General features: G+C 31.4%; 1 protein-coding gene across 2 annotated transcripts in view; it reads right to left on the bottom strand.

The window, feature by feature from the left end:
* The window catches only part of LOC107437036 (uncharacterized), a 325,463-nt gene that overhangs the window by 150,552 nt on the left and 159,262 nt on the right, over window positions 1-15,649 (bottom strand). For both annotated transcript variants that reach the window (XM_071181567.1, XM_071181568.1), the window contains one exon: window positions 6,763-6,815. In XM_071181567.1, the coding sequence (XP_071037668.1) occupies window positions 6,763-6,815 (53 nt within the window). The remainder of the gene's footprint in view (window positions 1-6,762; window positions 6,816-15,649) is intronic.

The raw sequence follows: 15,649 nt of genomic DNA, 5'->3' as shown, positions 1-15,649 counted from the left end.
AATATTGTTTGTCATATTAAATTACGTTAAACGTCGTTTTACATTTAAATTATGAATTTAAACCCTCCCCTGCTTCAACTGGTATTATAAACGCGGTTCCTTAATCCTTTATGCAATAGCAAATTTTGATCAAAAGTTTCAGTCAGGAAGAAGATTAGTTAAGTGCGAATTTAGACAACACTTTCTAAGTGAATTACCATACTTTAGTTCTTCTTTTCTTTAAGAACAGTGGTTACTAAACTTAAAAGCTAATCTGATGCCTATTTTCTATAAAAAATGTTGCGAATGCATAACTTAATAGCAAATTATACACTGGTGTGCAAAACTTAAGCAACAAGTGTGTTTTTTCGTCATAACTCTACAAGAAATCATCCTATTGACATGAAATTTGAATATGATGTACATTATTTTGTACTTAAACGATGATAAAAGAATAATGGCGCAGAAATGATTATAAAGCTTAAAGTAGGGTATGGAACAAAAAAAGGCTTTATTTGACATATAGTGGCGTTACACATGATTGCCTGAAGAAGCGGAAGTACAACTGGCAGATGTTCCCTAGTATGGGATATGCCCTCCCCTTACTGTAATTGTTGCTTGGCATCGTCTCTCCGTGCTAAGCACCAGATTATCCAGCAGTTCTTGGGGTAAACGTTTCCATTCCTCCTTTAGCGCATCTTTCAGCTGATGGGTATCACCAGGAGGATACTGTCGTGTCGCAAGACGTCTCCCTAATACATCCCACACATGCTCCATGGGATTTAGATCTGGAGAGAAATCTGGCCAATCCATTCGTGTGATATCTTCACCTTCCAGTAGCTCTTGAACATTAGCAGTACGGTGTGGCCGGGCATTGTCATCCATAAAAATGAAGTCTGGTCCAATGGCCCCTCGGAACAGACGCACATGGGGTAGGATTACCTCATTGCAGTAGCGGTCTCCAGTTACAGAACCTCGGTCGAAGATCTGAAGCTCAGTCCGCCCGTTCAACATAATGCCACCCCAGACGACAACTCCAGGACCACCGTAACGATCTCTTTCCGCGATGTTATTGGGATGAAATCGAGCTCCAACCTCTCTCCAGATCAACTGACGTTGAGAATCGCTTGTAGCACTAAAACGACTCTCATCTGTGAAGAGGACGCGACTCCATTGATGAGGTGTCCAGGTTTCGTGTTCTCTGCACCACTCTAAACGGTGCCGCCGATGGCTAACTTTTAAAGGTATGCAGCGTTCAGGACGTCTAGCAAATAAGCCACCTTTGTGGAGGTGTCTGGCCACTGTAAATCTTGATACTTGTCGTCCTGTGGCTGTGCACAGTTGCTGAGATATGGCACTCGCTGACTGAAAACTGTTTCTTTTTGCCTGGAGAACAATGTAACGGTCATCGCTTGGTGTTGTTTTCCTTGGACGGCCACCACCAACCTTCCGAACAGCTGTACCAGTAGTTTTAAAGGCATTCCAAGCACGAGAAACAGCCCTTTTGTTGAACCCGAACTCTTCGGCGACACTGGTCACACTACGCCCCTCCTCAAGCTTCCCAATCATTCTTCCTCGAGTAAAGTCGTCTAAATGATTTCTTGAAGACATGTTTCACTCTTCATCCTTTTATCACATCTTTGACCTGCGCGCGCCGACCCACAAGGTTTACGTACACTTACATCACCTACGACGTTTTATTTCTAAAATTTGCATACAAATAATCTTTCTACTGAATTACGTGCATATTATACTGCAATATCATGGCTATCTTATACTTTGTTGGGGAGCTGTGGCCGAAAAACCACTTGTTGCTTAAGTTTTGCACACCAGTGTAATTACTTACTATTCATACATTTTCCTTAACACTAATATTTCAGTTTAATTTTTTTTCATAAAGAATTGAAGAATTTGGTTTTTAGTTTTTATATTTCTTAAGAATCCTTCGAGATTAATACGAGAATTTTGGCGCTTGATGGTAGTTTGCTCTCAACTGGTTTACCTATTGACTAGTTTTTATGAGAAAGTTTACAAAACAAAGAAAGAATAAAAAGTGGTTCAAACATATAAATGTCCTGCAGTATGTCCCGGTAGCTGTGTATAAATTAGTCGTACTGAGCCACATATTTACATCAAATTTAGTAGTCAGGAGTGCCTTTTCCTCGCCTATTTTGTAATAAAAATTAGCTTAGGTGCAAAATGGATGATTTTTTTTAAGCAGTTTGAGCTTTAAGAAATCGTGTATGCATTTCTAAACTCAGAAACATGTTGGCGAACGTAAGACTCGTGCTGAAGAATACAAAAAGTTGCATAATTCAATTAATTAAAAACAGAATTGTTAAGTCGGTGTCGTGAAGTTGGAGTCGTTGTCGAAGAAACTTATGAAGGAGTCGAAAAATTTTCCCTGATTAGTTAAGAGTTAAGTCCCATAGATTGAAAAAAAATGTTGATCTTATGAAAATTATTTAGACAAATATTCATATCTTGTTAAATAATATTCATCGTACGGACGAAAAAAGTAAATAATCAGTAAGTCAGTCTTCATCATCATCTCTGTATGAAATCAGACTCAAAACTGTACGGCAAATACCGACACAATTAATAAAGCTAAAATAATTCAATTTTTTTTGTTTATTATTATTTGCCAGTACGCATCATAATTAAAAAATTAAAAATGTGATGAAAAAATAAGATAAAAAATTGCATTTTATTATGTAGTAACTATCATAACTTAATGAGATTATATCTAGTTACAAAAATTTCTATACTTGAATTTTTAGCAATAAAATGAAAACTATTACATAGAAATTTTAAATTTTTTCGCACCAGTTCTAAGAAAATTCACACCAGTTCTTTTTATTTTTCTAAGGACTGTGTTAATCCTGTATTTGTTCGTTATTAGGTTAAGCAGGTGTTATTAGGTTCGTTATTACCCAAGTCAAAATTCTTGATGGTCTCATCAAAACATTTGGATGATTTATGTTGGTTTCAGTCTATTTATGATGGTCTAACATCATTTGATGGTCACCATCCAAAATTTTCCATTTCATGGTCTGTGATATGCCTACAAAGTTCCATCATTCCGTGATAGAAAATGCTACTTTAATGTTATGATGGTTAACCATCAAGAGAAGTTTGATTCTCACGGTCCAACAATCCATTATGATCCGTGATGGTTCCAACTATACATTTCCATGATAGTTTAATGGGAATTCTTGATGGAATATACCATTAAGAAAATTTGTTTTTTTTTATCTTGGACCATAACTAATCAGTTCCTACATTGGGATGATGGTGGTTAATGACCGTTCCAAGATTTAATTTCTAAGATACTGTGAAGGAAATTCGTGATGGTTCAATATCAACCAACCATCAAAACAAGTTGTTATTCTTATGTTAGACATCATAATCAGTCTGAATTCCAACATTGGGATGATGGTTACTTATGTTGTTTACCATCAAAAAGTAATTATTGATGGTTGCGATCAAGATTATATTGGTCCATCAATGGAAAACCATCAAAAATTTTGACTTGGGTAGGTTAAGGGTATTGCTCGAGGACAACTTAGGATAGTCAAAATTCATCAAACTCAAGTAATTTTTTCCATTACTTATCCTTTCAGAGTATTAAAATCACCCATATTAATTACTTTTGATAGTACACTTGCTTAATTTGAGTAGTTTTAAGGGATAAAATCCAAAATTTGAAGTAAATACGTTGAACAGTTCTCGAACTATAATAAATTTAAAATACAACTTCTTTCGAGTATGCGATCTACTTAGAAAGTAAAGTAAATATTTAGGGGACCAAACTTTGAACCTCTCTTCTTACTATAAACTATTGAAGACCCTATTTTCTAGAAAGCGGATTTCCCAATATTTGAGAGTAAAAATCTGAATTAATCGAGAAAAAGATGTTTATGTCGGATTTTAAAACTTAAAATATCATCTGCTCAAATTAATTAACACTTTGGATTATTCAGATTAACGATTGGACACTCGGACTGTTAAAAATAAGTATTGATGCGTGAAAATTCGATCATTGGATCAAAAGTTATTTTGGGTGTCAGCATTTTTTACTTTTATTTATTTTGCGCACTTTTCTTGCTTACGAAGGCAAAAAACTTTAAATGATTTTTTGATCTTATCAGATGTTTATCATTAAATCTAAAGTTATTCGGGTTTTTATCAAACCATCAATATTTTAATCAAATTGAAGTTTTTATTTAAAATTATTAAATTGCGTTTTCAATTATTATTCGCATTATTAATTCGCATATACATTCAAATATTAATTTTAATTCGCTTGCCATAACTTTTGAAAATAGATAAAATGAGATGTTTGTTTATCCAAATTGACTAAACTCCATACATAATGAATAAAGTGTGACGACCCTATTGCTGAAGTGTATATATAATGGATAAAGTGGGATGGTTTATATACAAATTGACTAAATGCATGGAATCAGCGATGGGTACTGATCTGTGCTAAACAAATGTGTTCATTAAGTCTTTGAAACATGTAAAAAAGAAAGAAAAAGTACAAAATTTAGAAACATTTTTATACTTTGTCTCGATTCACAATCTCAACAAATAAAACAATTCGTAATTTTCAAGGAATTAAAAAGATTTATTTCATGATCAAAACAATTCCCGCATTTTATCGAATAAGAATTTATTTACGTACATTATAAAATTTCGTTAGCCTACATAAGTCAGGAATATTAAATTTGTTCCCACGGTGCAAAACAAAATAAAAAGAACTTATCTTCATTCACTCTCTCATATCGCAACCCCAAACTTATTTAAAATTTCATCTTCATAAGGATGCAATATTATTATGGAGTACATCCATTTTTTTAAAGTGACTTTATTAAATAAATCATATCGACAAAGTCAATCTTTGTTTAAAAAAAGTTAATCTTTGCCTCCGATAAAACTTGTACAGCTGATAGAATATAGGAAAGATTGATTTGAGGCGATACATAAGACGAAAAAAAAACTATTTTTTAAATAATTCTAACTTACTCTAATCTGCTGCAACCATCGAAAAGAATATTTAAAGGAGTGAGGGAGAAAGATAAAAATAATAACGAAAATAAAAGTCTAGAAGCGTGCTCGCAATTACTATATGTATTTCTTGTGAAATATGTAAGAAACAAAATAATTCTATATTATATCAGCGCCTTTTTTTCCCTTAATCTTCGATTTGAATTAAAGTGTTTCTGTGTATTTTTTCTATTGAATTTTTTGCTGTGATTTCTCCGAGCTCTTATTTTTGTTTTTAATTTAAAAAAGAAAATTTCTCTTTGATTCATTTTTGCTCTACTCGATTGAATTGTTTTTTTCCAGCCTAAAGCAAATTTATTCGCTGACTTTTCAGTTACTCCATTTCCATCGATGTCATGATTATTTTTAATGAATAAATGAGCCTATATTATAGAGATGGAAGAACATTGAAATTTTTTGTACTTTTTGGTTACCTTTCTTCTATTATTGTTACCACCGCATATATCTATTCAAAACAAAATTTGGAGAGAGAAAAAAAACGATGCTTAAAGGTATCACCCAAAGATTTCTCTTCAATTCAAAGTTATGGTTGTAAAAATAAAAATATTATATTTTTGTAATGCTCAAATGGGAACTAAACTTTATATTTCGGTAGGATTTGACTACCACTTTATTTTAACCAATGTCGTGGCAATCCTGCAATTATATCTAAGAATTAAACGCAATAAGCTCAGTGTCCAAGAAAATATGCTTCCATTTTAAAGTAAAATATTATTTTTTAATATAAAGTACCATGACATACCCAAAATAGGCAAACGGGGCTCACTATATATTATATACCTGTATATTAAAAATAAAGTAGTGAGAGGCTTTATTGTAATTAATTAGTCTACAAAGAGAAATAAATAATTTAAGTAAACTTTATTTAGATTTTAAAACTTCAAATTTAATGCTTTCAAACTAAAAGTAATATTTAGTTAGCTTCTAATAAAAGTAAATTGTCTAACTCTAAATAAGTCGTAGCGAAGGGTTTAATATAAAATTGTTCTTTTCGATATTTTTATATATAGGTGCATTGAATGAGCGATGCGATCTGTGAAGAAATGCTAAATGATAATCGCTCGAAACCGGCGGATTTAACAAAGGGAAACGTTACTGACTGATTAATCACGACTTCATAATAATTTTTATCTTCATAATTTACATTTTTGAGAGAACAATGAGTCCTTCTAAGTCGTTTTTATTCGATTGTACCTGTTATGTAGCTACATAAATAATAATAAATAAAAAAAGATACAAATTTAGCTTCCACTTTAAATATCTACAGCACATCTATTGTGCCGGGATAGTCTGTGTCCGAGAGTTCGTGAGTTCGAACCCAGCCGGCCGAAGACTCCCCGTGTAGTTGGTGATTGATGCACGTTAAAATTCTGTCGAGTCGCAAAGTCCTCCACGTTCCCATAACAAATCAATACCTCTGGGGGTACTGGATTGGAGATCAATCGTTCTCTGATTCGGGTCAAAATTACGATCTGTGGATGAATGGATGTTTGAATGGGTCTGTCTTATAAACAGGTGTGACGTATGATGTGGCAGAAGTCGAATTCTTGGCCATAGAAGGCGCCACTGAAAAACAAGAGTCGCACTCTCTGCCTTAAATTTGCTCGGTTTCACTAAGCTGGCTTGCCCGTGTGGCAAGTGGCATTAGAACCAACCAACACATCTATCGGCTGGAATGCCCCCCATATGAAAGAAACTAGAAATCCAACTTACCATCCGGAGGAATCTGTTTCATGTAAGGGCTGCCTCACATCTCCTACCTCCCCCTGCAAAAAGAACTCATATTAATTCTATGCAATATAATGTCCTATTATAAAAAATGCAATGTTTACAAGATGATAGTGGTAAATATTTTTTGCTTTTTATTATAGGATGGCTAAAGTACAGAAAAATAATTGGTATGACAAGTTTCATGAGGATTTTTGAAATTTCAAAAGTTTTATTTTAGCTTTAGATTTAAGACTTTTTTTTGTAACTTGTAAGCAGTTGATTTATTTGCGTTTATATTTTGAAAAATTATATCTTGAAAATCACTAAAAAAATTGAATGAAACTTCCTGTTATTATGCGAAGCAGTAAGAGTTAAAGAAATTGTAAAAATCTAAAAATGTTCAAAAATAAATAATAATGCTGCGAAATTTGTTTTTATAACTTTACATTAACTAATGTTCTTCATCATGTATAAATAAAATGAAAACAGAGTTTAAGGGGAAGTTATTAAATAATTTGTAAAAGAAAATAAATCATCCGGCACGTTAAGCAATCGTTATGAGATTTTTTTACTATTCGATGCCTGGTTCTAAAAAGAAAAGTGATTTTTCACACTCTTGTTACCGAGAAAATGTAATTTCATACTTCGATTACCAAAGTAGCGCCCCCTTCTTCTCATACATACTTTTCTGTATTTCGCACTATTATGGCTATTTACGAGAAAAGTGCAATTAAATAAGAAATATGGAATTGCTGGCAGTGAAAATATTTCAAAACTTCTATTCTTTTTAAGAGCCGTAGGATTTTTTTTTCGTTGTGAAATTTTATAACAAATTCTCTGTTTAACATTGTTTTCATTTTTATGAAATGTGTCACTTTTTTAATATAAAATTAGAAAATTATTTATGTAGTATTGTTATTTTGTTTTTAACATTTAGCAGTATTTATGATTTTTTTTAAGTGCTATTTTACGTAAGTCCTGATAATTTTTGTTTAACTCCTTAAAATGATTCTCGAGACGTATTTTTTTTATATAAATATGTTCCTATATTTTTCGGTAGGTGGGAATTACTTTAAAAAAATTTTTCATCGATTTTAATCTATCCGCTTATTTTATCAATTTTATTTAAAATTTCTCAGATTGTGGTCACCCTGCAGATTGGTTACATTTGAACACTATTATTTTAACTTGTAATTACTAACTAATTATTTGTACATGTATTTTTATTTAGACTCTACAAATAGTACTTCATTTACTTTCAAGATTAAATGCGCAATTTTTATATACATGCCCGAAGCTTTTATTTACAAAATGCACTGTCGTGATTACAGTCGACAGAATTTAAAGTAGCAGGTATTCTTAATATGTTGATAAACTCAGCTTAATAACTTTCGTTAAAATTAATACATTTAAACCCTAAAAGAACACTCAATTACCCTAATTTATGTAGTCAATATTTGTCCTATATTATGCTTAATAGCATCCAGGGGGAAAAACGAATAGAAGTTTCTAAAAGGATATTCAAATACTCATCGTTTTATTTTCCTTACTAAAAATTTATAATTTCTGTTTTAAAAATCCAGTTGAAAATTTTCGTTTTGGGGAATTTAAATTGGGAAAATAAAATCATGAGCTTGTCATTATCTTGTAAGAAATTTGACTACTAGTTTCCTTTTAGTCTTCTCAGGCTATCAGCTTCCTTTTAGTTACAGTTTTCTCATTATGCTATAAAGCTTACTTTATATCCTATTTGTAGAGCATCCCAAATGGGTTCTACCTGTGGGGACGATAAATTGGTAACTTTAGTGTGTTTTAGCAACCCAGAAACGTGTGGTATTGCCAGGACGCCTGAGTCATCATTGTCACAGAGTCACAGACAAGTTAGCTGCCTGTATATCTATCGCTTGTATAACCTTTTCTTTGTCGTTGACAGTTTTCTTTTTTTTAAATCTCGTGTAAATATGTAAATAATTTTCTCTAATATTTTCTATTTTATTACACCTGAATAAATGTTGATATTATTTTAATATTGTTATATTCTAATCTAGTTTGATCTCAATTATGTTTTTTCCTATTGATTTCATCATATGTTTAACCGACTGGTTTCCCACTACTTGGCACCCTCTCTCTCCCCAATTCTACTCCCACTTCACATATTATCCCATTATATGTCTCAAAAATCCGACGAATCATTTGTCCTAATGTTCATATTTGTCATTCGCCAATATTTCTGAAAAAACAAAGAATAGATGTTATTAGAATGTGAAAAGATATTATTAAAGCATGAACCAAGACTGGAAGGTCTCGCCAAAAGCTCGGTAAGTACGTTCGAATCTCGTCGTAACTCTGTATGTATCTTTGCAATCTCCTGTTAAAAGATACTTTTTTTGCGGTCTTGAAAATACTTTTAAATCTTGCCAAAATTAAACTTTTCTTAATTTTACGAAAATGTGAACGTTTACAAAATGAAACGACACCGCCAAAATCGCCGAAAGATACGGAGCACGTGACTGAGGGGAGTGGGAAGTTAGAGACGAGGAGAGATAGGGAAATCCAACAGCAGCCGTATTCTATTTGTATTACATCTCTATCCAGCAAGCTTATGTTTTTCTATTTCATTCTAGTATTTTAACACTTAGTTTAGAATAATTTTAACCACCACTACATATAAATACACCGAAGAGCCATTACATTATGATCACCCTGCTAATAACATGTAGGACCACCTTTAGCCATCAAAACTGCTAGCACCCGCCTTGGCATTGATTCCACAAGGTGCTGATAGGTAGTCTGAGGTATCTGGTACCAAGTGCTAACCAACTGGTCCTGCAATTCCCTCACATTGCGAGGGGGTAGCGTGGCAGCACGAATTTGGTTTTCCAAGTAGGACCACAAATGCTCTATTGGATTAAGGTTAGGAGAATTTGGGGACCCAGACATGACTTGAAAGTGACTGGAATGTTCCTCGAACCAATCCATGACGATTCAGCCTTTATGACATGGTGCATTATCCTGTTGGTAAACACCATCCCCCGCAGGGAAAACTGTTGCCATGAATGAGTGAGCTTGGTCTGCAACTATGTTCAAGTAGCTTACAGACGGCTAGGATTGTTCTATGAGGATTATGGGTCCTATTGTGCCCCATGAATACATTGTTCCTGGGCGAGAAACCATGAAAACCTGGGCCCATTGTTATAGATGGAGGGTGGTCATAATGTAGTGGCTCTTCGGTGTAAATTAAACATTATTTGAAACTGCATTCTATAGTGGGAAGAGTTTTTAACTCTAGCGTTAAAAAAATTGCCCATAACTGATCTACAATTCTCATTTCACTATCACTAAGGCGAATCACTAGAGTAAGAGTGGCTCGTCTAGACTTTTTGACGCATGTTTGTTTTATAATCACTTACATTTAATTGAATAACGAGCAAAACACACTTGAATAACAACTAGCTTTAATTTTTTATACGACTATATTGGAGATAGAAAATTGTGTAAATACTTAATAGTTCTCTAAAATTTTAAATCTCGATTCTTAGATTAGATGTAATTAAAGATAATTTTTTTTCTTTCCTTCAATTTTTCTAAAACTTGGAAACTCTGCAATTAAACGAAATGAAGTTGAAACTAAGAATATCGATTAAGAAGGATAAAATGGAGTTGACAGCTACCTACACTTGCACAAAACGAGCTTCAACGATTTATGTCTCGGAGGTAGACAAAAAATAGACAAACACAGTCTTCAGCTAAAGTGTGGGTAACTTGTATTGATTTTCTTTCATTAACATAAATTAATGAAGTCCTTTTAATTAAAAGTTGGTCATTTGTTCAAGACGCATTCTGATTTTAACTTTTTGTTCGTGAACAAACAAACTTAGACTACTTTAATGATATTTCTCCCCCCTCGCACACACCTTTTACTGCATTTAACAACGAACTGTACTGATAAATTACAAGTTTATAAACTTTGTTAATTTTGTTTATAAACTGAAGTACTCATTTGCTTATTACCGTTTTACCGATTTCACCCATCGATTGATTCCTTTTCTTTTCGTTTATCTCGTTCGTCTCATTTTCATTAAATAAGTCTAATCATGTTTGAAGAATTTTTTTCTGATTTTACAACAATATTATTAAAAATTCATGCCAGAAATACTTCGTGTGAAGCAAAAAAAAAGACTATTACTACTTTTTTAATCCAGTTTTAACATGATTTTTCTTCTAAAAATTTTTTAAGAAAGAAACGACGAAGCATTTATTATGTGTCATGAGTTGAGTTAAGGAGAAAAAAATATACTTTTCAAAGATTTTTAATGAAATATAATTCTTTGATTCCAAAATATTTTCTAGTGTAAAAAAAGCATTTGTGATACCATAAAAGCCATTACATATTCCTTAGCTTTTAATATTTCGTAAATTTTTTTTAATCATTCTTAATAGAATTTTAATCAAACTAAACCAAATATTTAATTTTTATTACATTTTATAAGAAGCTAATATAAATATTTTATTCTGTTCTTAACAATTAATGTAACGATTAACTTTTTATTTCAATATAAATGCAAAACTCGTGAATTCACTGTCGCGTCAAAATCAATAAAAAAATCGATTTACAATTCTTTATTTCTTACGAGAAAAATGTTTCAGTTGCATGGTTATACAAATGCTTAACAGTCTCTTAACGGTAAGCCATAGCCAAATTATTTCCAAATTTAATATTGATTACGGGGAGGTTGGCTTTGTTCTTGGTTATTTTATCTTTCGATAAATTGCCAACCATGGATGTCTTCCCATGCTTCCAACTGTCTGTTGGGAACAATTTACTTAACTTTGAATTCTTGGAGTTGGGACTGAAAGGGGGCCTCTCAGCCCCAACCATTGAATTTTCATATCTTTACAGAAATTCTTGATGTTAAGAGACTTTTGATTCCCTTGAGGGACTTTATTTCATTATTTCTAAGTATGGCCATATACTCTAATTAATAAATCAATTTTTCTCAAACAAATTTGTTTATTTTTCTGAGATCCCTTCTTCATAACAAATTTAGATGTATCTCACGAGGCCAAAAATATGTTTAATACTACGATGATGCTACCTCCACTAACCACTAAATTGGACCCCCATCATACTATTCTACAGCTGATGAATGGTCAGATAAGAAAGAATATTAAAAATAGGATATCCAAGGTGAAACAGAAATGAGACAAACATGAATGCACACCACCACTATATGTTATTTTTTATAAATGATGTATCCCTATATATTATAATAATTTTCTAAGCATTATACAGAAAGTTATGTCGTAAAATTAGAAATAGCTACTTGCATTAACGCATATATAGTGCCACTATTATGCTTGCTACTTGAAATAGCTACTTGCATTAACGCATATATAGTGCCACTATTAAAAGTATTAAGACCCATGAGTATTTTGTAAACAAAGGTTTCGTAGGTGTTGGTTTAATTTTATCTTCCAGTTGTTAATAAAAAATATGTTCGATATTTTTCTGGGCTAGGTAATTTATTTTTGTGTAAATTATTATATTTTTGAATTATCGTAATGAAGCAACATCCACATAATAACTGGTGATGTAAATGTGTGACATAAGACAATAAAAGGGAAAAATTAACATGTATAATCAAAAGTGGTCCTGCAACAATTCATCGCGCATTATTTGTCGTGAGACTATTCTTCCCGAGAACAATTCACCGTGGACAAAATTCGCCACGGCGCAATTAGTCGTGAGCACGAATTCTTGCTGTCTCCATGAAATACTTGTTAAGTCAGTAATTATACTATGCTTGAACGAAATGAGTTGAGTAGATCCTGAGAAATCAAATTTTAAATATCTGAATTTCTTAAAATTCAATTTCTCAGGAATTATTCAACCGATTTGACTCAAATTTTGTATTTTGCCATGTAAAATTATCTTCTTTAAAATGGTGCAAAAAAATTTTACATTACAATTCTAAATTTCTTCGATCATTCTTAAATAAAACAATAAAAAACAATAAATATTTACTAAAAGTTATTTTTTACAAGAAATTAACTTCGAAAAAATTAACACTAAAAGAATCGTTTGGCAGAAAACTTTGTCACAATATTATAAATCATAACTTTCCTCTGCATGCTTCGTTCATTTTTTAAGGCTGAATTTTTTCCAAATAGGACATATAGTTAATTTTTTACTAGCTGAATTGAATAAAACTGATGATCAGACCATTAGTTTGGAACTTTTATGGAGAGTTTTTTTTTTTACACAAAATGTACCATTTTAAGTATAAGAAGTACTTCAATTGACATATACTTATGTACATTTTTCAGATGTAAGGAACACATACAGGAACATCAATAATTATTTTTAATTTAGTGCCTTACGTAAGCTCCCTCTCCTTGTATGTAACAATAAACTAAAACATCTCCTCTTAGGTACTTTCGCAATTTTGGAACGGTCACAAATTAGTATTTAGTTAAGTCTTCGTAGATAATGCAAGGGTGCTGTCTTCACTAATAGACGCATTTCATCGAAACTGCAAGAAAGTGTGCTCGCGACGAGATGTGTGCCTGAGTCGAATTGGGCCCTCAACGAATTGTCTGTCTCCCTGACGAATTGACGCATAACTCCGACTTGAAAAGGTATTTGAACAGAAACATAAAGTACAGTGCGCAAAATGAAAACGAGAACAACTTAATGATTCGTTTACCCAATCTTAATAGTTCGAGTGCCTAACCTGAACTATGTAAATGAATTTAACCAGACACTATGTTAAGTTTCAAAATCATTAAAAACAAAAATGTTTTATAAATGAGTTTTTTTTTAGATGAATACTGACTCTTGAGCACCAAAATAAGGGGGAAGGGTAAGTCATAATCTGGAAAATAGTTTAGGTAGGAGAATAGTCGGTAGGTTAAACCTCTTAATGTTAATTTTACATCGTTATTTTATTATTTTATTTATTATATTTTGAGCATTTTGCTACATTTCCAGAACTAAGGAATCTCCACAAAAATCACCGGAAAAAATCTGTACATTTCCGGAAGAAATAAAAAGTGCTCGATAATAAAACATGCTTATCGAAATATAATTTCACACAAACAATAATCAGTTAGAATTATTTATTATTTATTACAAAGATGAGCTAAAAAAATTAGTTTTAAAATATAAAATTTTTTATAACATTAACTTAAAANCTTATCGAAATATAATTTCACACAAACAATAATCAGTTAGAATTATTTATTATTTATTACAAAGATGAGCTAAAAAAATTAGTTTTAAAATATAAAATTTTTATAACATTAACTTAAAATTACAACATCAAGAATTTATGAGAATTTATCAATGGTCTCTAAAGATAAAAAATTTAAAAATTCGTCTTCTTTGAGACGAAGTCCATAAATATAAGGAATTGACATTAAGGGGTTCGAAATTTTAACAGCTTTGCTGCCTAAATTTTTTGGGACTCCATTTTCCAGATTGCGGTTATTCCCACCTTTTGAGGATCAAAAATCCAAATCCGTAGGACAAAATTAAGTTTATTCAAAGGAAAGTATTTTTTTGTGACTTTTTTCTTTATATATAATCTGCACAAATTATTTGAGCATATTTGAGGTTAGATACTAAAACCATCAAGATTGAATCCTAGTACGTGTAAAATCAGATCATAAGGTCAAAATTTACTTTGAGTGCTCTCTATTTCATTTTGTTAACTGAATAACAGTTCGCAACATTATGATGATGATCGCAACTATTTTGAAATAATGCAGGGCGAGTTATCGAAAAAGAATTTATAAACAAAGCATGACGATGAATATAATAAAAAAGAAAGAAATACAAGTATAATAAGAAGAGAAAACGTTAAAATCAGTAAATGAAGTTTTAGTCTATAATAACAATAATCAAATAGTCTCCAACATAAATTGTAATATAATGAGCTATTACAGATTTTCTTTAAAATTAAAAGAAAACGCCACTTTATGACGTTGCAATCGATAACTCTGAAAATAGGGTGAAAAATCGTGCAAACACTGAAAATGATATAAACAAAATAAATCCTCACTATAAAATATAAATTTAGCATCAGTGGGATGCAATTCATGGATTGTAACAAACTATATCTCATAATCCAATTGAAAAAAAAAATGTGCAAAACAATCATTTCGATGAGCATTCATGATAGATGGACGAAATAAAACTTTCATTATTTTATTGTTATTGGTTGAAAGAAAATAATGTTCTCCGAAAGAATGCAGGAGAATACAGTCCTCCGTGAGTCATTTCTAGATGACAGAGAGAATTTTCATTCGAGAAGAGAATATTCCACGTAAAGAAGTGCGTGTTGTCGTTGAAAAGGTTGATAAAAAACTAAAGAATACATTCTGACAAACTGATCTCTACGTTGCTTCATGACGAAAATGCAAAATATATATATATATATATATATATACTCACACTATTGTATTGATATATTTTGCTTCGGCTATATTATTACAATATAGCCAAAGCACTCTTCTTTGCGGATATAATTGTGTGACAAGGAGATTATATCTTTTCTTTATTTTGTTTTCCTACGATTTTAATTTTTTTTGTAAAATTTTTAAATATTTTTAAAAACATTTTATTCATAAATATTTTTCTTTTTTTTCTTTAAAATTATATTTTTTCCTTGCTTTCTTAGTATTTTTTTAAACTTATTTTATGGGTTCTATGATTAATGATTATGAGCAGTAAATAAAACTTACTACTATTTCTCTCAATTTTCTTCAGTTAATCGTTCTTTCCTTTCGTTCTTTTTGCCCCTTTATTGTGTTATAAATAAATAAATAAATACATAAATACACACATGTATTTAATATATATATATATATATATATATATATATAAACA

Source organism: Parasteatoda tepidariorum, chromosome 6 (genome assembly GCF_043381705.1).
Source record: "Parasteatoda tepidariorum isolate YZ-2023 chromosome 6, CAS_Ptep_4.0, whole genome shotgun sequence".
Lineage (NCBI taxonomy): Eukaryota > Metazoa > Arthropoda > Arachnida > Araneae > Theridiidae > Parasteatoda > Parasteatoda tepidariorum.
This window is presented reverse-complemented; position numbering and strand designations above follow the sequence as displayed.